At 44.2% G+C, this 27,191-nt stretch overlaps 2 protein-coding genes across 44 annotated transcripts in view; one reads left to right on the top strand and one right to left on the bottom strand.

Moving 5' to 3' along the window:
* Window positions 1-19,932, top strand: part of GINS1 (GINS complex subunit 1) — a 46,885-nt gene extending 26,953 nt beyond the window's left edge. For both annotated transcript variants that reach the window (XM_065522681.1, XM_005568127.4), the window contains 2 exons: window positions 11,855-11,929; window positions 16,996-19,932. In XM_065522681.1, coding sequence (XP_065378753.1) covers window positions 11,855-11,929; window positions 16,996-17,064 — 144 coding nt within the window. In that variant the 3' untranslated portion in view covers window positions 17,065-19,932. The remainder of the gene's footprint in view (window positions 1-11,854; window positions 11,930-16,995) is intronic.
* Window positions 19,933-24,384: 4,452 nt separating this feature from the next.
* NINL (ninein like) overlaps window positions 24,385-27,191 on the bottom strand; it is a 137,225-nt gene continuing 134,418 nt past the window's right edge. For all 42 annotated transcript variants that reach the window (XR_012419058.1, XR_012419057.1, XR_012419053.1 and 39 more), the window contains one exon: window positions 24,385-25,321. Coding sequence is in view for 33 of the 42 variants with exons in the window: in XM_065522652.1 (XP_065378724.1) it covers window positions 25,130-25,321 (192 nt within the window). In the remaining 9 variants the exon portion in view is untranslated. The remainder of the gene's footprint in view (window positions 25,322-27,191) is intronic.

The raw sequence follows: 27,191 nt of genomic DNA, 5'->3' as shown, positions 1-27,191 counted from the left end.
GCCTCCCGGGTTTAGACCATTCTCCTGCCTCAGCCTCCCGAGTAGCTGGGACTACAGGCGCCCGCCACCTCGCCCGGCTAGTTTTTTTTTTTGTATTTTTTAGTAGAGACGGGGTTTCACCGTGTTAGCCAGATGGTCTCGATCTCCTGACCTCGTGATCCACCCGTCTCGGCCTCCCAAAGTGCTGGGATTACAGGCTTGAGCCACCGCGCCCGGCCGGCTAATTTTTGTATTTTTTGGTAGAGAGATGATTTTACTGTATTGTCCAGTCTGGTCTCCAACTCCTTACCTCAAATGATACACCCACCTTGGCCTCACAAAGTACTGGGATTACAGGTGTGAGCCACCATGCCTGGCCTTGTTTTTGTTTTTGAGACAGAGTCTCACTGTGTTTTCCAGGCTGGAGTGCAGTGGTGCCATCTCAGCTTACTGCAACCTCCGTTTCCCGGGTTCAAGCGATCCTTCCACCACAGCCTCCCGAGTAGAGTACCCAGGACTATAGGAATGTGCCTCCATGCCCAGTTAAGTTTTGTATTTTTAGTAGAGACAGGGTTTTGCCGTGTTGGCCAGGCTGGTCTTGAACTCCTGACCTCAAATGATCTGCTGCCTCAACCTCCCAAAGTGCTGGAATTGCAGGCGTGAGCCACCGCGCCTGGCCGTGAAATCTGTCCTATTTTTTAATGTAGGTGTTTATGGTTGTAATTGTAAATTTTTCAATTAGTACTGCTTTTGCTGCATTCCATACATTTTGATGTGTTATGTTTTTGTTTTTTCACCTCTAAGTATTTTCAGATTGTCCTCGTGATTTTCTCTCTTTTCTTTTTTTTCTTTTCTTTTCTTTCTTTTCTTTCTTCTTTCTTTCTTTTTGTGTGACGGAGTCTCACTCCGTTGCCCAGGCAGTGTGGCACGATCTCGGCTCACCGCAACCTCTGCCTTGCGAGTTCAGGTGATACTCTTGCCTCAGCCTCCCAAGTTACTGGGATTACAGGACTGCACCACCACGCCTGGCTAATTTTTGTATTATTATTACTATTTTTTTTTTTGAGACAGAGTCTCGCTCTGTTGTCCAGGCTGGAGTGCAGTGGTGTGATCTTGGCTCACTACAATCTCCGCCTCCCGAGTTCAAGCGATTCTCCTGCCTCAGCCTCCCGAGTAGCTGGGATTACAGGCACATGCCACCATGCCTGGCTAATTTTTATATTTTTAGTAGAGATGGGGTTTTGCCATGTTGGTCAGGCTGGTCTCGAATTCCTGACCTCAGGAGATCTGCCTACCTCGGCCTCCCGAAGTGCTGGGATTATAGGCGTGAGCCACCACACCTGGCAGATGAATTGTTATTAGGTGTGTCTATACTTGTTATATCTTCTTCTTTGTATTATATATTTATTACATATTATGTTATATATTATGTTTATTATATGTTAATTTATTACATAATATTATATTTTTATATATTCTGTAATATATAATATTCTTTTTTGTCTCTGGTAAACTTTAAATTTAAAGTCCATTATAGGTAATATTAGTATAGCCACCCTGGTTCTCTTTTGGCGGCTATTTGCATAGAATATCTTCTTCCACCCTTTCACTTTCTTTTTTTTTTTTTTTTTTTTTTTTTTTTTGAGACGGAGTCTCGCTCTGTTGCCCAGGCTGGAGTGCAGTGGCCGGATCTCAGCTCACTGCAAGCTCCACCTCCCGGGTTGACGCCATTCTTCTGCCTCAGCTTCCCGAGTAGCTGGGACTACAGGCGCCCGCCACCTCGCCCGGCTAGTTTTTTGTATTTTTTAGTAGAGACGGGGTTTCACCATGTTAGCTAGGATGGTCTCGATCTCCTGACCTCGTGATCCACCCGTCTCGGCCTCCCAAAGTGCTGGGATTACAGGCTTGAGCCACCGCGCCCGGCCACCCTTTCACTTTCAATCTATTAATGTTTGTGTCTTTGGGTCTATAGTGAGTGTCTTGTAGACAACATGTGATTGGATCCTTTTGTTTAATCCATTCTGCTAATCTCTGTCTTTTGCTTAAAGAATTTAATCCATTCCCTTTAACATAATTACTGATAAGGAAGGACTTCTGTCATTTTGTTGTTTTTCTATATGCCTTATAACTTTTTTTCCTTGCAATGGACTAGGAAATTATAACTTTTTTGTCTCTCATTTCCTGCATTATTGCCTTCTTCAGTATTTAGTTGATTTTTTGAAACATTTAGATTTCTTTCTCATTTCCTCATTACCCCCTAAAGATACCAAGATCCATGGTTCTCAAGTCCCTTATATAAAGTAGTATGGTATTTGAATAGTACCTAGATACATGCTGTTGTATACTTTAAATCATCTCTAGATTACTTACAATACCTTATACAATATAAATGCCATAGATACAGTTGTTATACCATATCATTTTTAGGCAATAACAATAAGGAAAAAGTCTGTACATGTTCAGTGCAGATACAACCATCCATTTGTTTAAAAAATGTTTTGATCCAGAACCCACAGACAAAGAGGACCAACTATATTCTATAGCTATTTTCTTTGTGGTTAGTGATAGCTAGTACATTTAGTATCTTAAAATTATAACACTTTAATTTCAACTTACAGCAGCTTGACTTCAGTAACATACCAAAATTCTGATCCTTCCAAGCTTCATCCTTATTTTTTTCTATTGTTGATATCACAAAACTACATCTTTATATGTTGTGAGCCCCAAAACGTAAACTGATAAATCTTTTAAATGCATTAGTTTCTTAAATTGTGTAGAAAACAAAATGTAGGTTTGCGAAGTTACAGTAATACTAGCTTTTAGACTAATCAGTGTTGTTTTTAAAATGTGTTAGTCACTGAAATCATGTTAAAAACAAAAAATAGGGGCCGGGGGTGGTGGCTCTTACGCCTGTAATCCTCGCACTTTGGGAGTCCGAGGTGGGTGGCTCACAAATTTGAGACCAGCCTGGGCAACATGGCAAAACCCCATCTCTACTAAAATTACAAAATATTAGCCGGGTGTGGTGGCACGAGCTTGTAGTTTCTGCTGTTCAGGAGGCTGAGGCAGGAGAATCACTTGAACCAGGAGGCAGAGATTGCAGTGAACTGGGATCGCACAATTGCACTCCAACCTGGGCGACAGAATGTGTCTCCCTGCTCTCCCTCCCAGAAAAAGAAAACCAACAAAAAATAGAGTTATAAAATGTTACCATATTGCTAGGTTTTAGAATTCTCCATGTATTCACTGTCTTAGTCCATTTGAGCAGCTAAAACAAAATACCTGAGAGTAGGTAATTTCTAATGACAGTAATTTTTTTCTTTTCTTTTCTTTTTTTTTTGAAGAGACAAGGTATTGCTCCGTTTGTCACCCAGGCTGGGGTGTAGTGGTACAATCATAGTTCACTATAGCCTTGAACTCCTGGACTCAGTCAATCCTCCTGCCTCGGCCTCCTGAGTAGCTATAATTTACAGGCATGCACTACCATGCCTGGTTAATGTTTAAATTCTTTGTAGAGGCTGAGACGGGCGGATCACGAGGTCAGGAGATCGAGACCATCCTGGCTAACACGGTGAAACCCTGTCTCTACTAAAAAAATACAAAAAACTAGCTGGGCGAGGTGGCGGGCGCCTGTAGTCCCAGCTACTCGGGAGGCTGGGGCAGGAGAATGGCGTGAACCCGGGAGGCGGAGCTTGCAGTGAGCTGAGATCTGGCCACTGCACTCCAGCCTGGGCGACAGAGCGAGACTCCCTCTCAAAAAAAAAAAAATTTTTTTTTGTAGAGACGTGACCTTGCTGTATTGCCAAGGGTAGTCTTGAACTCCTAGCCTCAAGCAGTCCTCCTGCCTCAGCCTCTCAGTGTTGGGATTATAGGCTTGAGCCACTGTGCCCAGCCAGCCTGTCTCAGTTAATTCTGGAAGCCAAGATCAAAGTGCCAGCAGATTCATTTGTCTTCTGTGGGCTACACTCTGCTTCCAATGTGGTGCCTTGAATGCTGCATCCTCTGGAGGACTGAAATGCAGTGTCCTTGCGTGGTAGAAGCTGGAAGGACAAAAAGGACCAAACTCCTTCCATCAAGTCATTTTATAATGGCATAAATCCATTTATGAAGGCAGAACCCTTGTGCCCTAACCACCTCACCAAAGTCTCCACCTCCCAACACTGTTGAATTGGGGATTAAGTTTCTACCACATTGATTTTTGGGGACACATTCAGACACAGCATTTACCTATATTGAGATCTTTATTTCTTAACATGGGTTCAAGTTACTGTCTTATGATAGTTACCATATATAGGATTCTTGGTTGGCGATGTTATTTTTTTAGTACTTTGAATATATTGGCTCACTGCCTTCTGGCCTCCAAAGTTTGTAATAAGAAATCTGGTGAAAATCTTATTGAGGATCCCAGGTATGTGATGACTGACTTATCTTTTGCTGCTTTCTTTTTGAATTTTTTAGAGACAGGGTCTCACTGTGTCAAGCAGGATGAACCGCAGTGACACAATCATAGCTCACTGTAATCTCAAACTCCTGGGCTGAAGCAATCCACCTCAGCCTCCCAAGTGGCTAGGACTAGAGGCACATACTTCCAAGCCTGGCTAATTTTTAAACTTTTTGGGGCCAGGTGTGGTGGCTCACGCCTATAATCCCAGCACTTTTGGAGGCCGAGGCAGGCAGTTCATGAGGTCAGGAGTTCGAGACCAGCCTGACCAACATGATGAAACCCCATCTCTACTAAAAAATACAAAAATTAGCCGGGTGTGGTGGCGCACGCCTGTAGTCCTAGCTACTCAGAAGGCTGAGGGAGGAGAATTGCTTGAACCCGGGAGGCAGATGTTGCAGTGAGCCAAGATCGCTCCACTGCACGCCAGCATGGATGACAGAGCGAGATTCCATCTAAATAAAACAAAACAAAACAAAACAGAAAAAGCTTTTTGTAGAGTTAAGTCTCACTCTGTCACCCAGGCTGGAGTGCAGTGGCGTGATCTCAGCTCATTGCAACCTCCACCTCCAGGGTTCACATCATTCTCCTGCCTCAGCCTCCCAAGTAGCTGGGATTACAGGCATCCGCCACCATGCCCAGCTAATTTTTTTGGGGGGGTATTTTTAGTAGAGACGGGGTTTCACCCTGTTAGCCAGGATGGTCTCGATCTCCTGACCTCGTGATCCACTCACCTCGGCCTCCCAAAGTGCTGGGATTACAGGCGTGAGCCACCGCGCCAGGTCGAATTAAACTTTTTGTAGAGGTGAGGTCTCACTATGTTGCCTAGGCTGGTCTCACTTGGCCTCAAGTGATAATCCCAACTTGGCCTCCAAAAATGCTGAGATTACAGGTGTGAGCCACCCTGCCCAGCCCTCTCTTGCTACTTTCAAGATTCTTTGTCTTTTGAAAGTTTGATTATAATGCGTCTCATTGCGAGTCTCTTTGAGTTCATCTGGTAGTTTGTTGAGCTTCTTTGATGTTTATATTTATGTATTTTATCAAATTTAAGGAGTTTTCAGTTATTATTTCTTCAAAGATTCTCTCTGCCCCTTTGTCTTTCTTTTCTTGTTTTGCTTGATGGTGCCCGTTAGGTCTCTCAGGCTTCGTCCTTTTCTTCGGTCTTTTTTTCTTTTTGTTCTTCAGACTTAGTCATTTCTGTTGTCCTGTCTTCACGTTTGCTTATTCTTCTGCCTGCTCCAATCTGTCTTTGAATCTCTCAAGTGAATTTTTCATTTTGGTGGTGTGATCTCGACTCACTGCAACCTCCGCCTCCCGGGTTCACGCCATTCTCCTGCCTCAGCCTCCCGAATAGCTGGGACTACAGGCACCCGCCACTACGCCTGGCTAATTTTTTTGTATTTTTAGTAGAGACGGGGTTTCACCCTGTTAGCCAGGATGGTCTCGATCTCCTGACCTCGTGATCCACCCACCTCGGCCTCCCAAAGTGCTGGGATTACAGGCGTGAGCCACCATGCCCGGCCCAAATCTTTATTGAACCCATGCCTTTCCTTGGACATGCATGATCACTTTCTAATTTTTACTGTATACACAGTTGCTTTTAATGTCTGGCTCCTGAAAGGGGGAAAAAAGAAAAATGAATGGGGGTGGGAAAATGGTGCTAGCTCTTTATTTTTATTTATTTATTTATTTACTTTTTTTTCTTTTTTTTTTTTTTTTGAGGTGGAGTCTCGCTCTGTCTGTCGCCTAGGCTGGAGTGCAGTGACCCGATCTCCGCTCACTGCAAGCTCCACCTCCTGGGTTCATGCCATTCTCCTGCCTCAGCCTCCCGAGTAGCTGGGACTACAGGCGCTTGCCACCACGCCCAGCTAATTTTTTGTATTTTTTTTTTTAGTAGAGACAGAGTTTCATCATATTAGCCAGGATGGTCTCGATCTCCTGACCTCATGATCTGTCCGTCTCGGCCTCCCAAAGTGCTGGGATTACAGGTGTGAGCCACCGCACAGGGCCGGTGCTAGCCCTTTAAATCCCCTGGAATTCACTTCAGTGGAATGTGGGAGGGTCTTGCAGCCTTTGAGAAGGTATGACAAAAATGTCTGCCAGCCTCATCATTTGCGCCTCTGTGATCAGAAACAGCAATCAGCAGTGAGGAGCAGGGTGCTTTTTGCACACACTGCTCCAGCAACCCATGTACAAGCTACTCCAAGAACATGCTCTGTGGCCTGCCACAAAGCTAGGAACAGGGGATGGTTAGCTGTTGCTATGCTAAGAGGCAAAATGGACAGTAAATTGCAGTGAATGTTTGTCAAAGCTCCAACCTCAAGCCTTCAGTAGACTCCAGAGTTCCAAAATACTGACGTCAGACAGAGTCTGCTCGTGCAGTTGTTGTGGACGTAGGGAGACAGATTCCTGATGTTTCCTACTGTACCATTTTACCTGAACCTAGGAGTTATTTACATTACTTTAAAACACATAAATTGTATATTCCTGGTACATATGTTCTGAGGACAAAAGAATTGCAAAGAGTTCTTAACCTGTTTTTACTAATCATATTATTAGTAATAATTTTGTTACTGTTATTTTGAAACAGTTTTCATATTGAAGAATAGAGCAAAAGGGTAATTGACATTACCAGCAGTTTTCAGAATAAGAGAAAAGGGGCTGGGCACAGTAGCTCACACTTGTAATCCCAGCACTTGGGGAGGCCGAGCGGGTGGATCACCTGAGGTCAGGAGTTTGAGACCAGCCTGGCCAACATGGTGAAACCCCATCTCTACTAAAAATACAAAAATTAGCCAGACGTGGTGGCAGGTGCCTGTAATCCCAGCTACTCAGGAGGTTGAGGCAGGAGAATTGCTTGAACCCAGGAGAAGGAGGTTGCAGTGAGCTGAGATGGTGGCATTGCACTCCAGCCTGGGCAATAAGAGCAAAGCTCCATCTCAAAAAAAAAAAAAAGAGAGAGAGAGAAAAGAGATTCAAAGTTGAAAAACTTAAGGGAAAATCCTATATTCCTAAATTTGAGTTTGAAACATAAGCAGATAGCCGGGCGAGGTGGCGGGCGCCTGTAGTCCCAGCTACTCGGGAGGCTGAGGCAGGAGAATGGCGTGAACCTGGGAGGCGGAGCTTGCAGTGAGCTGAGATCCGGCCACTGCACTCCAGCCTGGGTGACAGAGCGAGACTCAGTCTCAAAAAAAAAAAAAAAAAAAGAAACATAAGCAGGGACTCATGAATCGTCCCTTCTTTAAAAAACAAAAAGTAGGGGTCAGGTGCAGTGGCTCATGCCTGTAATCCCAGCACTTTGGGAGGCTGAGGTGGGCAGATCACCTGAGGTCGGGAGTTTGAGACCAGCCTGACCAACATGGAGAAACCCCATCTCTACTAAAAATACAAAATTAGCCAGGCTTGGTGGCACATGCCTGTAATCCCAGCTAAGCAGGAGTCTGAGGCAGGAGAATCACTTGAACCCGGGAGGTAGAGGTTGCGGTGAGCCAAGATTGCGCCATTGCACTCCAACCTGGGCAACAAAAGCGAAACTCTGTCTCAAAAAAAAAAAAAAAAAAAAGTATTGATTAACTCTGCCCACTGAAAAGGCCTAGAAACAATGACAAGCCAGTTAGCCATGAGTGTCCAGATTCTGTATCTAAATGCCACTTCCCACTAAAGTAAACCAGGACTCCTTGCACAAAAATAGCTGATTCCAGGTTCTGAATAAAAAATGTACAAACTGAGCATGAAACATCTTGTCTTCCCAGAAAGGAAGGAAGGTGTCAAGGACTAAGTGGGGACTGCTGGAAGGATGTGGGGGCCAATTTGAAGGAGCTCTTGCTAACCAAAAAATGGACAATTTTAGCATCAACGTGAATAATAACTGCTGTGAATTGGATTACATCAATTATGTTAGAAGCATGAATGCATAATGACACCAAAGAACAACAAATTTTTTTTTTTTTTTGAGGTAGTATCTGGGTCTGTTGCCCAGGCTGGTGTACAATGGTACAATCTTGGGTCATTTGTTATTTAGGACGTGGAATCAACTATTTTAGTGCAAGGAGTCCTGGTTTACTTTAGGAACCTCCACCTCCCAGGCTCAAGTCATCCTCCCACCTCAGCTCCCACCTCAGCTTCCACAGTAGCTGTGACTACAGGTGCTCACGACCACATCCAGCTAATTTTTGTATTTTTTGTAGAGATGGGATTTCACTATGTTGCTCAGGCTCATCTTGAACTCCTAAGCTCAAGCAATCCTCTTGCCTCTCCCTCCCAAAGTGCTGGGAATACAGGCATGAGCCACCGTGCCTGGCCAACAAAATTTTTAAAAAATAAAACATTTTTGAGGTTTCCTTGGAGAATGTGAGGGATCCAACTCATGTGAAAGGTGGCAAGTTAGAGAATGGAATCAAAGCATCCATTGCCTTTACTATACAAACTCTATCTTAATGTGGCCCAATAGTTTACAAAGGAAATTTCTTTTTATAGAAGAATTCCAGCTAACAATTGTAGTAGGAATATAAGAATTAGATTAATGCTTGTAACCCTTTATTTACTAAAACCTTTCAGTGGATAATGGAGATCTTTATAATGCATAAGTATGGATGACACTTGGGCCCACTGATTAACCTCAATATCCAAAATGAGACAGCCAGGCACTTTGTGTTTTATGGGGTCTTGTAATAGAAAGTACATAACACCATTTGCCACAAAGTCACCTTATCTGATGTAGACCTAACTTCCATTTTATAGGAAACGCAGGGACAAAGGAACATGTTAAATGACCCCAAAGAAATTCACAACAAAATCTTGATTGTGAAAAGTTGTACTGACCCTGTGCAGTGACTCATGCCTATAATCCCGACACTTTGGGAGGCCAAGGCAGGAGTATTGCTTGAGGCCAGGTGTTCAAGTCTGCAGTGACAAACTACTCACCCAATTTTTTCAACAAATAAAATGGCAAGAGGAAGGAAAAAATAAAGAGGAAGTGAAACCTATAGATTAAAAAAGACTGACAAGACATTAAAAAAAAAAAAGTGATGTGTGGCTTTGTTGGATTCTGATTTCAACGTGGAAACCTTAAAATAATTAATGAGACAAGTGGGAAATTTTGGGTACTAACTAGATAGTTCATGATATTAAAAATTATTAAATGGCCGGGCGCGGTGGCTCAAGCCTGTAATCCCAGCACTTTGGGAGGCTGGGACGGGCGGATCACGAGGTCAGGAGATCGAGACCATCCTGGCTAACATGGTGAAACCCCGTCTCTACTAAAAATACAAAAAACTAGCCGGGCGAGGTGGCGGGCGCCTGTAGTCCCAGCTACTCTGGAGGCTGAGGCAGGAGAATGGCGTAAACCCGGGAGGCGGAGCTTGCGGTGAGCTGAGATCCGGCCACTGCACTCCAGCCTGGGTGACAGAGCGAGACTTCGTCTCAAAAAAAAAAAAAAAAATTATTAAATAAGGCTGGGCACGGTGGCTCATGCCTGTAATCCCAGCACTTTGGGAGGCTGCAGGTGGATCATTTGAGGTCAGGATTCGAGACCAGCCTGGCCAACATGGTGAAACCCTGTCTCTACTAAAAATACGAAAAAATTAGCTGGGCATGGTGGCACACTCCTGTAATCCCAGCTACTAGGGAGGCTGAGGCAGGAGAATTGCTTGAACCTGGGAAGCGGAGGTTCCAGTGAGCCAAGATCACACCACTGCACTCTAGCCTGGGTGACAGAGTGAGACTCTGTCTCAAAAATAAATAAATAAATAAATAAATGCCAGTACTCTCTCATCTTAATAATTTTTATTTATTTATTTGAGATGGAGTCTCATTCTGTCACCCAGGCTGGAGTGCACTGGTGTGATCTCGCTCATTGCAACCTCAGCCTCCTGAGTAGCTGGGATTACAGGCACGCACCACCACACCCAGCTAAATTTTGTGTTTTTAGTAGAGGCAGGGTTTCACCATGTTGACCAGGCTGGTCTTGAATTCCTGACTTCAGGTGATCCACCTGCCTCAGCCTCCCCAAATGCTGGGATTATAGGCATGAGCTGCCATGTACAGTCAGTATTGGGATTTTAAAAAAATTATCTGGTTTTATAGAAGTAGACAGTAGAGTATTTACAGATGAGGTGAAATGATATCTAAGATTTGCTTCAGAATAACCCACAAGTGGGTGAGGGGAACAAACTTGGCCATGTGTTGATGTCGGTTGATGGGGACATGGAATAGTCTTTTTACTGTTGAATGTGTTTGAGATTTTCCAAAATAAAAGTCTATTTAGAGAAGCCAACGCGGCCAGGCGTGGTGGCTTATGCCTGTAATCCCAGCACTTTGGGAAGCGGGGGCAGGCCGATCATTTAAGGTCAGGAGTTCGAAACCAGCCTGGCCACCATGGTGAAACCCCGGCTCTACTAAAAATTTAAAAATAACCAGGCATGGTGGTGAGCACCTGTAATCCCAGCAACCCAGGAGACTGAGGCGGGAGAATTGCTTGAGCCTGGGAGGCAGAGGTTGCAGTGCGTGGAGATCACACCACTGCACTCTGTCCTGGGCAACAGAGCAAGACTCTGTCTTGGAAAAACAAACAAAAAGAAAATGCAAAGGGCTTGGAGGATTTTTCTGGAGTGATATTTCTCATATTTAATTAAAATATTTTGAGTGCTTTGGTAAAGTTCTGGAGGGATAGTAGGACATGATAAAATTATCTGGAAAAGTGGAAGACATAGTTGTTGCTGGCATTGACTCTCCTGGCGACAATAGCAGTTCATTGCTAGTACTTGTGAGAATAACCTTCAGTCTGAATTCTCCTAGAAGAGGAAAAGTGCCCGCTTACTTCCTGTGGCAGCACTTAGTGCTGTAGCAGGTCTGTAACCTGTACCTGGGAACACCTTTGCAGTTGCAGAGGTGGATATCAGAAGGCTGCCATTCCTGAATCCTGTCACGTGAGGTGGCATCTGCTCCTCCATGGTGTACTTCTAAGTATTCCTGGGAAATCATCTGAATTTTGAATGGGATTGGAAGAATTGCTTCCAAAAACAAATACTGCAGACTTACCTGTGCCCCATTCTCAGATATTGATATTTTATGGGAGGGATCTATAAGAAGCAGGTTGGAGCAGATCTAAAGCATTCCTTGTGGATAGATATTTCACCTACTTAATTTTTCAAGATTTCAGAGGGGAAGGAGACAACATCGTTGTCTTCCTTCATCGCCTTGCTGTCAGCACTGACATTTATTTACCAGCAGAGATTTTGCGATTCTTCTTCCTCCCTGTCAAAACTGGACACTTTAAACTATTAGAATACCACAGTAGTAGTACTAGGCCTAAGTACACAGAGAGGAAACACAAAGTCCTTACTGTCTGTGTATTTGTATAATGCCGATTTATTTTTTGGTCACTGCATATTAAAAACTAATTTAGATAAAAATGTCTCACGTTTTTTCTTTCAGGTCCGATGTCTAAAAGACTATGGAGAATTTGAAGTTGATGATGGCACTTCAGTCCTATTAAAAAAAAATAGCCAGGTATTTCTTATCTTCAGATACTTTACTTTTTTTTTTTTTTTTTTTTTTTTTTTTTTTTTTTTTGGAGACGGAGTCTTGCTCTGCCGCCCAGGCTGGAGTGCGGTGGCCGGATCTCAGCTCACTGCAAGCTCCGCTTCCCGGGTTCCCGCCATTCTCCTGCCTCAGCCTCCCGAGTAGCTGGGACTACAGGCGCCGCCACCACGCCCGGCTAGTTTTTTGTATTTTTTAGTAGAGACGGGGTTTCACCGTGTTAGCCAGGATGGTCTCGATCTCCTGACCTCGTGATCCACCCGTCTCAGCCTCCCAAAGTGCTGGGATTATAGGCGTGAGCCACCGCGCCCGGCCCAGATACTTTACTTTAAATCTTATGAGTGCTGAATGGTGGAAAAGTTGGAATAGCAAAATAAATATCAACTTGTGATGATCGTTTATATCTTAGGCATTATCTTTAGTATAATACACCCTGTTCTGTACTTTTTCTGAATATTAAGACTGGAAGCAAATGTTGCATATATTAAGAAATGATTAATTCATTTAGTAAGATATTGCTTATATTTAAAGTTCCTAAGCAGTTTTTATACCTTACACTTTGCCTTATAAATCCTAGTTCTTTAGCAAGCCAATAGTGATACAGATTTTTCTATTTTCAAAAAAAGAATTTTCAAGTATTTGGTATGTAAACATAACAATTTAATAGAGGAAGATTAAAATTGTAAAGTTGTAACTTAAGCTAAATTTGTCCTTATAAGGAATCTCTCTCTCTATCAATCTATCTATATCTATCTATGTATCTATGTATCTATGTATCTATCTATCTATCTATCTATCTATCTATCTATCTATCTATCTATCTATCTATCTATTTTTAAAGAAAATAGAGATGGGGTCTTGCTGTGTTGACCATGCTAGTCTCGAACTCCTGGGCTCAAGCAATCGACCCACCTTGGCATCCTAATGTGCTAGGATTACAGGTGTGAACCACCATGCCCAAAGTAATCTCAGTATATTAATTATTTCCCTAGAAATCTTCAGATTCACATTAGATGAATTCACATTGGCTAAATTATTACTTTTATTTATTTATTTTTGAGACAGAGTCTCGCTCTGTTGCCCAGGCTGGAGTGCAGTAGCACAATCTCCACTCACTGCAAGCTCTGCCTTCTGGGTTCACGCCATTCTTCTGCCTCAGCCTCCCAAGTAGCTGGGACTACAGGCGCCCACCACGACTCCCAGCTAATTTTTTTTTTTTGTATTTTTGGTAGAGATGGGGTTTCACTGTGTTAGCCAGGATGGTCTTGATCTCCTGACCTTGTGATCTGCCTGCCTCTGCCTCCCAAAGTGCTGGGATTACAGCCGTGAGCCACTGCGCCTGGTCTATTATTATTTTTTTGAGGCAGGGTCTGGCTGTGTTCCCCAGGCTGGAGTGCAGTGGCGCAGTCTCTGCTCATTGCAACGTCTGCCTCCTGGGCTCAAGTGATCCCTCACCCTCAGCCTCCCAAGTAGCTGGACCACAGGTGTGCACCACTGCACCCGTTTAATTTTTGTATTTTTTGTAAAGATGGAGTTTCACCAGTTGGCCAGGCTGGTCTTGAACTACTGAGCTCAAGTAATCCACCCACCTCAGCCTCCCAAAGTGCTAGGATTACAGGTGTAAGCCACTGTGCCCGACCACTAAATTTTTTATCCTATCCCTATTTTCTGAAGTCGTGAGGAGGAAAAATGACCTAATAAAAGCTGTTCTTTTTCTTTCCTTGCCTGCCATCTTGGGGTCAGCCATTTAGGATCTGATGACCCTAAGGATTTGGTGTTCACTTTGTTCATGGCAGGCAGCAAAAGAATGTTTCAGGTCATGTGGTTCTTGAGCTTATTTTCCTAACAGGGTGAGTTGATCTGTTATTTTACTAATACTCTTGGAGCTTTAAAACTGTTTTACTAATAGTTGACTAAAATTGTTTTACTAATACCCTTGGAGCTTCTAAAACAAAGGTTGAATATTTTTAAAAAAGATTTTGAGGGTTCCCTAAAGTCTTTGGTTGTTAAGGCAACAATTTCTGTCCCAGTATTCTCTTAGGACACTAATGAATTGAAAGTGGATAATGGGCCGGGCGCGGTGGCTCAAGCCTGTAATCCCAGCACTTTGGGAGGCCGAGACGGGCGGATCACGAGGTCAGGAGATCGAGACCATCCTGGCCAACACGGTGAAACCCTGTCTCTACTAAAAATACAAAAAACTAGCCGGGCGAGGTGGCGGCGCCTGTAGTCCCAGGTACTCGGGAGGCTGAGACAGGAGAATGGCGTAAACCCGGGAGGCGGAGCTTGCAGTGAGCTAAGATCCGGCCACTGCACTCCAGCCCGGGCAACAGAGCCAGACTCCGTCTCAAAAAAAAAAAAAAAAAAGAAAGTGGATAATGAACTAATGTTCTGATAAGCAGCTATATTTCTGGGGGGCCCAGGAGGAAGCTCTGGTTCACAAGAACAAGAAAAAAGCCATCCTCATAAAGCAAGATATGCGAAATGTCCCTTCATCCCAAATGCTGTCCTGTGGTTGAATTTTTTTTTTTTTTTTTTTTTTTTTTTTTGAGACAAAGTCTCGCTCTTGTGCCCCAGGCTGGAGTACAATGGCATGATCTTGGCTCACTGCAACCTCTGCCTCCCGGGTTCAAGCGGTTCTCTGCCTCAGCCTCTCAAGTAGCTGGGATTACAGGTGCCTGCCACCATGCCTGGCTAATTTTTGTAGTTTTTTTAGTAGAGGTGGGATTTCACCATGTTGGCCAGGCTGGTTTCAAATTCCTGACCTCAGGTGATCCGCCCACCTTGGCCTCCCAAAGTGCTGGGATTACAGGTGTGAGCCACCACACCTGGCCTGGTGGTTGAATTTTTTAAGTCTGTTTCTCAGCTGTGACCCTACCCTCAATTACAAAAATGGAGGCATTAAAAAGAAACAATATCAGCCACAGTTGATGGTTGGTATTAGGGGCTTCTAATGTTCAACCACATCTAAATTTTCTGTAGAATCTGGTGTAGGTCATTCACATACTCTAAAGAATTAGTAGGAAACATTTTATATGTGTATATATATATGTGTGTGTGTGTGTGTGTGTGTGTATGTGTGTGTGTGTGTGTATGGTTTTTTTTTAGATGGAGTTTCCCTCTGTCACCCAGGCTAGAGTGCAGTGGCGCGATCTTGGCTCACTGCAACCTCTGCCTCCTGGGTTCAAGCGATTCTCCTGCCTCAGCCTCCTGAGTAGCTGGGATTACAGGCGCATGTCACCATGCCTGGCTAATTTTTGTATTTTTTTTTAGTAGAGATGGGATTTCACCATGTTGTTCAGGCTGGTCTCAAACTCCTGACCTTGTGATCCACCTGCCTCGGCCTCCCAAAGTACTGGGATTACAAGTGTGAGCCACCGTGCCTGGCTGGGAAACATTTTCTAATATACATTCTTTTATATTTGTCACTATGGCAAGCACTGTTTATTTTTATCCAGAAATCAATAATCTCCATCTGTTTTAATACCAGCATTAGTATGGATATTAAATGAACAACTCAGTTATTTTGTTTTTGTTGTGTTGTTTTACATTTTTCTTGGCTCATGTATCTTCAAGATTGGTTTAGAAGAATTTGGTCATGGATCTCTTGTAAGGCCTTTGAGTTTGTGAGGCAGGACCTTCACGTGCACATAGCTACTGAGGTTACATTTTGCTTCCTTGAGATCTTCCTTTGAGATTTTTTTTGACCCCCTGTGGATCGGAAAGCCTTCCTGCCTTCCTCAGCTTCCCTCCTCCAGGGCAGCCAGTGTTTTCTGTAAGTCCTTGTGTTTGAGAGGGAAGGGGACATCTTTCCACCTGCCCCTGGTTCCCTTAGAGCAAGAGCGACGTCCTCTTAGGAAGACACAGGACAAGCAATACCTGGGTGCTGGCATCTTCCCACGCACCATGTGAATAGCACCCGCACTGTGGGTCATGGATACTTTTCATCCTTGAGAAATAGAGGAGGAAGGTTGTCACTTGTTATTGGAAGAATGTTCAGACTCTGAAATCCTAGAGCAGGTTTTATGGAGAAATGAGCCTTTCATGCGTCTTCCTGATAGGCTGTTGGGCCAGTGATAATCCACATCACACCTATCTGGATTTCTCTGTGCATAAATTTAAAAAATACAAACACTAAGGACAATACCTACTAGATTCAGAAGTCTTAGTTGAATTGAACTGAAGCAAACTGAATTCATTTGTAAAAGTCAGAATTCCGTACAACTCTAAATAGCATCAATTTCACTGTGATTAACAGCAAATATAGTTAAATTTAACTTTTTTTTTTTTTGAGATGGAGTTTTGCTCTTGTTGCCCAGGCTGGAGTGCAATGGCACGATCTCGGCTCACTGCGGCCTCCACCTCCCAGGTTCAAGCGATTCTCCTGCCTCAGCCTCCTGTGTAGCTGGGATTACAGGCATGCGCCACCACGCCCGGCTAATTTTGTTTTTTTTGTTTTTGTTTTTGTTTTTGTTTTTTTTGAGACAGTCTCGCTCTGTCACCCAGGCTGGAGTGCAGTGGCATGGTCTCAGCTCACTGCAAGCTCCACCTCCCAGGTTCATGCCATTCTCCTGCCTCAGCCTCCTGAGTATCTGGGATTACAGGCGCCTGCCACTGTGCCTGGCTAATTTTTTGCATTTTTAGTTGAGACTGGGTTTCACTGTGTCAGCCAGGATGGTCTCGATCTCCCGACCTCGTGATCCACCCGCCTCGGCCTCCCAAAGTTCTGGGATTACAGGCGTGAGCCACTGCACCCGGCCCAATTTTATATTTTTTAGTAGAGACACGATTTCTCCGTGTTGGTCAGGCTGGTCTCGAACCCCCGACCTCAGGTGATCCGCCCGCCTTGGCGTCCCAAAGTGCTGGGATTACAAGTGTCAGCCACTGCGCCCAACCCCTTAAGTTTAACTTTTAACTACTTACTTGTTGGAGTTTGAAAACTAATCAGTGCTACTTTTTAATGATACAAGAAATAATTTCAAATTCTTTCCCAATCATTTATTTTACTCTTTCTGCATCCCTTCTTGTCCCCTCAGCACTTTTTACCTCGTTGGAAGTGTGAGCAGCTGATCAGACAAGGAGTACTGGAGCACATCCTGTCGTGACCATGCACTGAGGCACTCCCACCCAGGCTTCACCCAATTCATGGATGCCTCTGTACTCACTCTCTCCACCCTCCCTTCACCTCCCTCTTTGATTTTACAAGCTGTAGACATTGTTGAAGGTAACTAAGAATACTTGGCTAAGAAGTATAATTTGCTATTAAAGACTTTCTTCTTTTTTTAATGTTGTACACTATTCTTCCTACTCCTTTTTGGTGTTGGTTTTGTTTTGTTTTGTAGAAACAGTGTCTCACTATGTTGCCCAAGCTGGTCTCAAACTGCTGGCCTCAAGCAGTCCTCCCACCTTGGCCTCTCAAAGTGTTGAGATCACAGGTGTGAGCCACTGCACCTGGCCCCTACTCCTTTTTCTAATAAGCTGTATCTATAATCACAGCATTCCTACACAGTTTTGTTACAGTGTATTTTTTAAATGAAAGTAAACATGGTTACATTTGAATCTCTTAAATAATCAGTCACTTGGCTGGATAGGAAGAAGGTAGATCCTGTGTGTCTTGTTTTCTGGTCATGTGTATTGTACAAGCTAGAGATGAATTTCTGAGATACACATTTTCAAATCACATAAGCAAGTGAAGATGATGGTCTGTAGAAATTTCCGGTATATGTAATGTTTAATGACATACTAATTTATCACCTGGATATTTGGAAAGGAAGGACACACATGGATTTTGCACATTTCCACCATGGTGGCTGGTGTGGCTTGTGGCTGTGGGATGGTCACCAGTATCACCACTTTGGAGAGGGACAGTGAAATTGGGGCTAGAGAAAGAACTTTGTACAGTTTTCCCTGAGATTCAGATTGACTGAAAAGTCACATGAAGAGTTGATTGGCTTTCAATGGTATTTTTTTTTTTTTTGATATGGAGTCTTGCTCTGTCATCCAGGCTGGAGTGCAGTGGTGCGATCTCAGCTCACTGCAAGCTCTACCTCCTTGGTTCACGCCATTCTCCTGCCTCAGCCTCCTGAGTAGCTGGGACTACAGGCACCCGCCACCATGCCCGGCTAATTTATTTTGTGTGTTTAGTAGAGACGGGGTTTCACCGTGTTAGCCAGGATGGTCTTGATCTCCTGACCTCATGATCCGCCTGCCTCGGCCTCCCAAAGTGCTGGGATTACAGGCTTGAGCCACTGCGCCCGGTCCTAATGGTATCTTTTAAACAGCTGACATTTTAAATTTTGATGAAATCCAGTTTATTCGTTTGTTCTTTTATGCTTTGGATGTTGCATCCAAGAAATCTTTTCCCATCCCAAGGTCACAATTTTTTTTTCCTTTTTTCTTCTGGAAGTGTTATAATTTTAAGCTTTATACTTTGGTCTATAACCCGTTTTTTTGTTCTGTTTTTTTTTTTGTTTGTTTGTTTGTTTTGAGACGGAGTCTCGCTCTGTCACCCAGGCTGGGGTGCAGTGGCGTGATCTCGGCTCACTGCAATCTCCATCCCCTGGGTTCAAGTGATTCTTTTGTCTCAGCCTCCCAAGTAGCTGGGATTATAGGTGCAGGCCACCACACCTGGCTAATTCTCGTATTTTTAGTAGAGACAGGGTTTTACTGTGTTGGCCAGGCTGGTTTCGAACTCCTAATCTCAAGTGACCTACCTTGGCCTCCGAAAGTTTTGGGATTACAAGTGTGAGCCACCGCGCCCAGCCTGCGATTCATTTTGAATGAATTTTTTATATGGTGCAAGGTGTCGATCCACCTTCACCTTTTCTTGGGCATATAGATACCCAGCTGTTTCACTACCATTTTTTGAAAGGACTGCCCTTTGCTCTATCAGCTTTGCATTTTTGTTAAAAAGTAGTTGTCAGTGTGTATGTGGGTTTATTTCAGGACTCTGTTTTGTTCCATTGACCTGTTTTTCTCTCCTGAATGCCAATACCATATTTGTATGTAGTGTATGTAACTTTTCTAATAATTCTTGAAATAGATAGTATTAATGCATCTTATTTTTGCTGTTGTTTGTATTTTTTGGAGATGGGGTTTCACCGCGTTGGCCAGGCTGTGTTGAACTCCTGAGCTAAAGCAGTCCACTCGCCTCATCCTCCCCATGTGCTGGGGTTACAGGCGTGAGCCTTGGCACTGGCCCAATGTACCACATTTTTTTTTGAGATTTGTTTTGGCTATGTTAAGTCCTTTGCTTTTGATGTGAAATTTGGAAATAGGCAGGGTGTGGTGGCTTATGCCTGTAATCCTAGAACTTTGGGAGGCCTAGGTGGGCGGATCGCTTGAGCTCAGGAGGTCCAGACCAGTCTGGGCCCATGGTAAAACTCCGTCTCTACAAAAAATATAAAAAATTAGCTGGGTGTGGTGGTGCATGCTTGTAGTCCCAGCTACATGGTGGGCTGAGGTGGGAGGATCACTTGAGCCCCAGAGGTCAAGGCTGCAGTGAGCTGAGATCACACCACTCCAGCCTGGGTGACAAAGTGAGACTCTCTCAAAAAGAAATTAGGATCAACTTGTCAATTTCTACAACAAAAACCCCTCTTAGCACCTTGATTGAGATTGCATTGAATTTATATAAAAATGTTGGGAGAATTGACATCTTAGTGATACTGAGTCTTCTGGCCTGTAAACAAGGTCTGTCTTCCCATGTATTAATGTTTCTGTCTTCTGTTTCTCTTAATAATCCTGTAGTTTTCAGTGTACAGGTCTACCATGTCAGCGTTTCATAGTTTTGATGCTAAATGGTATTTTAAAATTTCAAATTCTAACTACTTGTTGCTAGTAAATAGAAGTACAATTGATGTTTAACTTGTATCCTTCAGCCTTGCTAAACTGTGAGTTCTCATGGTTTTTTTGTAAATTACATCAACAGTCATGTGTTCTATTAATAAAGAGTTTTACTTCTTCCTTTCTAATCTGAATGCCTTTTATTTCTTTTTCTTGCCTGATTGCATTGGTAGAACTTTCAGTGGAGTACTAAATATATGTGGTCAGAGAAGACACCCCTATCTTGTTCCTGATCTAAGAAGAAAAACAGTCTTTCATTATGATGATGTTAGCTCTTAAGTTGTTTGTAGATGCCCTTTATTGGGGTGAGGAAGTTTCCTCCTATTCCTAGTGATATGGTTTGTCTGTGTCCCTACCCAAATCTCACCTTGAATTGAAATAATTCCCACGTGTCAAGGGCAGGGCCAGTCGAGATAATTGAATCAAGAGGGTGGTTTCCCCCATACTTTTCTGGTGTTAGTCAATAAGTCTCACGAGATCTGATGGTTTTATAAATGGGAGTTCCCCTGGACACGCTCTTTTGCCTGCCAGCATGTAAGACATGACTTTGGTTCCTGTCCATTTGCCTTCTGCTGTGATTGTGAGGCCTCCCCAGCCATGTGGAACTGAGTCAATTAAACCTCTTTCCTTTTTAAATTACCCACTCTCCAGTATGTCTTTATTAGCATGAGAACAGACTCATACACCTAGTTTACTGAGAATTTTTTTAAAAATCAGAAATGGATGCTGGATTTTGTCATATCTTTTTTCTGCATCTGTTGAGATGGTTTTGTCTTTTAGTTTGTTAGTCTGGTGAATTACAGTGGCTGATTGATCGATTGAGTTTTCAGTGTTAAACCAACCCTGCATTCCTGGCATAAACCATACCTGGTCATGATATATTATCGTTTTTGTAGGATTTTATTTGAAATTTTTTTGTAGAATTTTTGCATCAGTGTGCATGAGAAAGATTGGTCTGTGGTGTTCTTGGGAAAATAGTCCCTCCTTTTCAATTTTTTGGAAGAGTTTTCTAAATAGAAAAAAAAACTGTTCTGTCACTCAATAACACAGAAGACTTCTGTGACCAAATGTGTGGGGGTTTTCCCCACATACCAAGCTCTGCAGTGGACACCAGGTGTGTCCTCTACTTCTACTTCAGTTCCAACACTACCTGGAGATGGCGTCAGATCCCACAGGCTCAGGGCTCAGTCCAAGACTGCCCTCCCTGCAGACACTGTCACAAGTCTGGGCCTCTCAGATTCTGACCAACTAGCTTCAAGTTGGAGTTCCCATGATCCCCTCTTTGGATTCAATTAATTTGCTTGAGCAGCTCATGGAACTCAGAAACACTTAAGCTTACTGGTTTATTATAAAGGATATGGTACAATATGCAGGTGAAAGGATCCAAATGGAAGAGGTACATAGGGGAAGATGTGGGGAAGGCACATGGAGCTTCGATGCCCACCACCCTCTAGGAGCCTCCATTGTTCAGCAATCCGGAAGCTCTCCAAACCCTGTCCTTTTGGGCCTTTTATAGAAATCTCATTAGATAGGCATGATCGACAACCAAGTAGAGAAACGATTGGACAAAAAGGGTATGATCTAATGCTCATAGTCTGAATGGCGCCATCCAGCCAGGCCTGTCTGCTCAGGTTCTTAGCCCTGCCGCATTCCTTCTTTCAGAGTATGGGGCAGTGCCCCTTCCTATCAGAGAATTTATTTACAGCCAGCTCCAAGCCAGAAAGGCGGGAAGATTCTTGCCGGGGAGAGAAAAAGAAGCAGGTGAAAGGAGGGCAGAAAGAGAGATTATCTTCCCTGAGGCCTAAAATGCCCCAGCATTACAACAAAAGACTGCAACGAAGGCCATGGGAGTTATGAACAAGGAGCCATGGATGAAACCAATATATCTATCATACGTTTTACATACATGGTATTATTTATTTCTTACATGTTTACAGAATTCATATTTAAGCCATCTGGGCCTGAAGTTTCTTTGTGGGAAGGTTAACCACAGTTTTGGCTTAATAAATACATGGCTATTTTGGTTATCCATTTTTTTCTTGAATGAGCTTTGGCAGTTTATGTATTCTCCATTTTATCTAAGTTACTAAATTTATTTATATAAAGTTGTTCATGAGCTGGGCACAGTGGCTCATGCCTGTAATCCCACCACTTTGGGAGGCCAAGGCAGGAGGATTACTTGAGCTCAGGAGTTTGAGACCAGCCTGGGCAACATAGTGAGATGTCAGGAAAAAAAAAAAAAATTGCCAGGTGTGGTGCTGTGCACCTGTAGTCTCAGCTACTCGGGAGGCTGAGGCAGGGGTTGGAGGCTGCAGTGAGCTATAATCATGCCACTGCACTCCAGCCTAGGCAACAGTGAGACCCTGTCTCAAAAAATAAAAGTGTTCTTCATAATACTGCCTTATGATGCTTGTATGTCTGTAGATTATAGTGATATCACCTGTAGTGGATATCACTTCTCATTTCTGATATTAGTAAGTTTTTTTTTTTCTTTTTTTTGAGACGGAGTCTCGCTCTGTCGCCAAGGCTGGAGTGCAGTGGCCAGATCTCAGCTCACTGCAAGCTCCGCCTCCCGGGTTCCTGCCATTCTCCTGCCTCAGCCTCCCGGGTAGCTGGGACTACAGGCGCCCACCATCTCGCCCGGCTAGTTTTTTGTCTTTTTTGGTAGAGACGGGGTTTCACCGTGTTAGCCAGGCTGGTCTTGATCTCTTGACCTCGTGATCCGCCCGTCTCGGCCTCCCAAAGTGCTGGGATTACAGGCTTGAGCCACCGCACCCGGCCAAGTTTTTTTTTCTTTTATTCTGACTGGACTAGAAGTTTATCAGTTTTACTAATCTTCTGAAAGAACATGCCTTTGGTTTACTTTCTCTATTCTTTGTTTTCTATTTCAAGGGTCAACAAATGTTTTCTGTGTATTAGGCTTTCTGGGCCACATGACCTGTTACAGCTGCTCTGTGTTACTGCTGGAGCACGAAGCAGGCATAGGGAATTGGTGGGTGTAGGGAATCTGTGACTGAGTGTGGCCGTGCCAACCAAACTTAACACAACCACTCTAGCCTGCAGCATGTCATGGCCAATCTGTTCTGTTCCTTGGTTTCTGCTTTGATCATCATTGTTTTCTTTTGACTTTGGGTTTAATTTGCTCTTCTTTGTCGAATTATTTAAGGTGGAAGCTGAAGTTGTTGACTTGAGGCTTTTCTTCTATTCTAAGCGGGGTGTTTGGTGCTGTGACTTTTCCCCTAAGTAATGCTTTCACTCTAGCCCACAAATTTTGATATATTGTGTTTTCATTTCCATTCAATCCAGAATATTTCCTCATTTCCCCTCTTATCTCTTCTTTGCCTCATGGGTTATTCAGCAGTATGTTGTTTCCAAATATTGGGGGATAGATTTTTTTTTCAGGGCACATGTAATAATTTAATTTTTAAAAATTTTTCACTTTACCTCATTTTTTATTTTTATTTTTTATTATACTTCAAGTTCTAGGGTACATGTGTACAACGTGCAGGTTTGTTACATATGTATACATGTGCCATGTTGGTGTGCTGCACCCATTAACTTCATCATTTACATTAGGTATATCTCCTAATGCTATCCCTCTCGCCTCCCCTCACCCCACAACAGGCCCCGGTGTGTGATGTTCCCCTTCCTGTGTCCAAATGTTCTCATTGTTCAATTCCCACCTATGAGTGAGAACATGCGGTGTTTGGTTTTCTGTCCTTAAGATAGTTTGCTGAGAATGATGGTTTCCAGCTTCATATTGCGGGACAGATTTCTAATTTAATTCCACTGTGGTCACAGTACATACATTGTATGGCTTGAATCTTCATACATTTTTGAGATTCGTTGGCCTGGAATATGGTCTGTCTTGGTAAGTGTTCGGCTGCATTTGCTTCTGCTGGTGTCGTGTGGTGGGTTCTAGATGTCAGTAGATCGATAATGTTGTTCAGGTCTCCTGGTTACTCCAATGTCGTTACTCCAGCCTCAGACAGAAAAGCCCAAGTGAATGAATAAGTGCACTCCTCAATGAGTTTTGACAAATGCATACACCCGTGTAACACAAACTGTATTGGGACTTGTATTTTAATAACTGGTAGAACTAGTCCCCATACATTGCTCTTCTTTCTTCGGAGTTTTCCTAATTGTTTTGTTTGCTTATTTAGTTTATATGTAAAAACTTTAGAATGTCTTGTCTAATTCTGGGGTTGATTGGGGCATGGAACATCTGTATTTTTATTGGGACTAATTACATTTATCAGTAAACTCTGAAGAACCAGTCAACTTCATGTTGCCAAATCTTCCAAAGAAACGAACTTTCCATGTGTTCCAGGCTTTATCTTTCCACAGTGTTGTGACATTTTTCTCCTGCAGAAAGGAGAAGACGTGCCAGCTTTGGGATGGCGGATGCCCCAGGAAGAGGGTGGACGCTGAGAACAGAACAGGCTCCGGCCCTCCACAGTGCTGTGGCAGGATATTATTCTTACACATGTTGATGGACACATGGGTGTTTCTTATATAACTATTTTCCTGTATGTTTGAAATATTTTATAGTTTAAAAAATTAACAAACTTAGAAGTCAATTTTAATAGAAAAGAATTTATTGCAAATACAGTGACTTTTTGTATTACAGCAGTACATTCCAATCAGCCATATGGCCATAATTTGTATACATTTCAAATATAAAACTATACTTTTTTTTTTTTTACATATAGTACAATTTCCAGTGTGATGACATTTCAATGGGAAAAAGATTGTGCATTTGCAATAAACACCGTCATCCCTGAGTCCACAGATAAGGTCCCTGGAGAAGGGGCTTCCCCTCTTTTCTCGCTGGGCTGACGTTCCCAGCGAGTGAAGCCTTTCTGGAATGTGTGTACACACCCGCCACCAAGCGTTCTAATAACCTAAGCTCAAAGCAGAACAGTGAAATGGCAAAACTGTACACAGCCCTGATTTTACATTTCAATCTGACAGCCGGGTCAGAAGTGCCACATGGAAAGTGCCGTCCTTAACTGCTCACTTAGCTGCTCCTTGCTGACAGCTCCCAGAATCTGCCTCCAACAAGTGGCAAAACGGGGAATTTTGCCAAGGAAAATTACTCAGGACCGCTAATAAAAACGCAGGCTTTTTCAACATGCATATTCCCCCAGCCCCCGACCCCGATCTTGCCCAGGGCAGGGCATTAACTGTCTGGGGGGTGAACAAAGAATCCCAATCCTCAGATGTCCCAGGACTCATGGCTCATGACCCATGGAAAACTAAGGCATCACAGTGGCTTAATTTAAAAGATGTGCTTCCGAATGAATCCTGGAAAACAATCCGTCTTTACATGGAGAGGGCTGCGGGGGCAATCCTACCGACGAGTTTGTTGAGAGCTCGAACTTTTTCTTCCAAGATGCGGCTTTGTTTCTCCGCGCCTCGCTGCTTCTCCTCGGTGGCCTGAAGTGCTCTCACCAGGTGGGCATTCTCCACGTACAGCTCCTTCAGCAGCAGGTCGGACTTCGTGTTCTTTTCAAACTAGAGAGGGGAGGAAGCCAATACTTTGCATGAGGCCGGTGGAGAAACGCTACAGATCAGCCTGCTGTCTTTTATCCTCCCACATTTATGCAAACCATAGTTTTGGGCTCTTAGAACTCTGACCCAAGGCCGGGGGTGGGGGCTCACGCCTATAATCCCAGCACTTTGGAAGGCCGAGGTGGGTGGATCCCAAGGTCAGGAGATCGAGACCATCCTGGCTAACACGGTAAAACCCCGTCTCTACTAAAAAATACAAAAAAAATTAGCTGGGCCTGGTGGCGGGCGCCTGTAGTCTCAGCTACTGGGGAGGCTGAGGCAGGAGAATGGTGTGAACCCAGGAGGCGGAGCTTGCAGTGAGCAGAGATCGCGCCACTACACTCTAGCCTGGGCAACAGAGCGAGACTCTGTCTCCAAAAAAAAAACAACTGACACAAATACTGCATTATAATAATAAGTTTTGTTACCCTGGCATGAGAGGAAATTGAGAATCTGCTGGGCTATGTGGTGGAGAAAACTTGAGGCAGCTTTGTGCCATGAAACAAGGAATTCAGGGACTTCAGTCCAAAATGGACAGTCCTCAAAAGGCCCTGGGATGGTCGGAGTGTGGAATAGGTTCATCTGCGTGTGCTCTCCTGGCTGTGATGTCAGCAGGGCCATGAGCCAGGGGAAGCAGGGGAGGAAGCAGCCACAGGACAGGCAGTACTGAGGCCCCGAGCTGTGGCCTGGGCTCAGGGCCAGGGCAGGTGTGCAGGAGCCACAGGATTTAACCAGAAGTCAGGTGTTACTGGCCAGACAGGCAACTGAGGACTGTGGGTGTGTGCCAGGGAGAAAGGATGAGAGGGACTCGGGGCACCAGCAGGGGAGGGAGCTGGGCAAGGACGGTGGCCCCAGGGAGGGACTGGGCACCTTCCACAAATGCCTTGTCTAGTTTGGGCTGAGCTCGGGATCCCTCATGTAGACCAAACCATACTGGATCACGATGGAGCACAAATACTTCTCCAGGTTTTCACATTTAATATCTCCTAACAACTGAATGTGGTCCGCGGCCAGGCCTCTTCTGTGTGTGCACCCCACACCCGTGGGGTCCACCCACACCCTGTGCCATCAGCCCTCGGGGCACAGCACTGCCACACGTCAGTTCCCACCTGCTGAGTTAGACTTCGAGCATCCATAGATCAGGTGAGCTGTGGCACCTCATTGTTGGTCTTTGCTCCTTATAGCAGCCCAAGTGACTTTTTCCCTAGTATGGTTTCTTTTAAAAGATAGATCTTGTCATGCTTTTACTTAAAATCTCCCATTGCCTTCTAACTGCCATTATGATAAAACCCAAACCCCTGACCTTGGCTTCCAGGACACACATGACAGGTGCTGCCTACCTGAGCCCTACCAGTTCACACCAGCCATGGCGACCTCCTCCATGGCTGTGCGCTGCCTGGAATGCACCCTCCTTGGGGTCCCCCAGACATGAGGATATGTGTCCATCTCCCACCGAGTGAGCCTTCCAAATGCCACCTGGCCTCTGCCAGGGACACAGCTGGACCTTCCTGTGCTGGTCACTGGGCATCTGTCCAAATGCTGGCTCTTCAAAGTGGCCTTGACCACCCCACCAGCTCCCTCCACTTCTCTTGTCTCATTTTCAGAGCATTCATCATGGCCCGAGGGCATGTACGCTCTATGGAAGCATCTACCTCTGTCTCCAGAGGGTCAGGTCCGGGATGTAGGCTCAGTCCTGCTCATCTCCGGTCTACCTAGGAAAGCCTCGACGGGAGGTGCTCGGGCACGCCCGAATGACTACAGGAACAAATGAACGGATGAGTCCTTTCTGAGTGTATGTGAACACCCACAGGACAGATCTTAAAACCATTCCCGA

The sequence above is a fragment of the Macaca fascicularis genome, chromosome 10 (genome assembly GCF_037993035.2).
Source record: "Macaca fascicularis isolate 582-1 chromosome 10, T2T-MFA8v1.1".
NCBI classification, from domain to species: Eukaryota; Metazoa; Chordata; class Mammalia; order Primates; family Cercopithecidae; genus Macaca; species Macaca fascicularis.
Note: the sequence above shows the minus strand (reverse complement) of the source record. Positions and strands in the feature narration are given on the sequence as shown.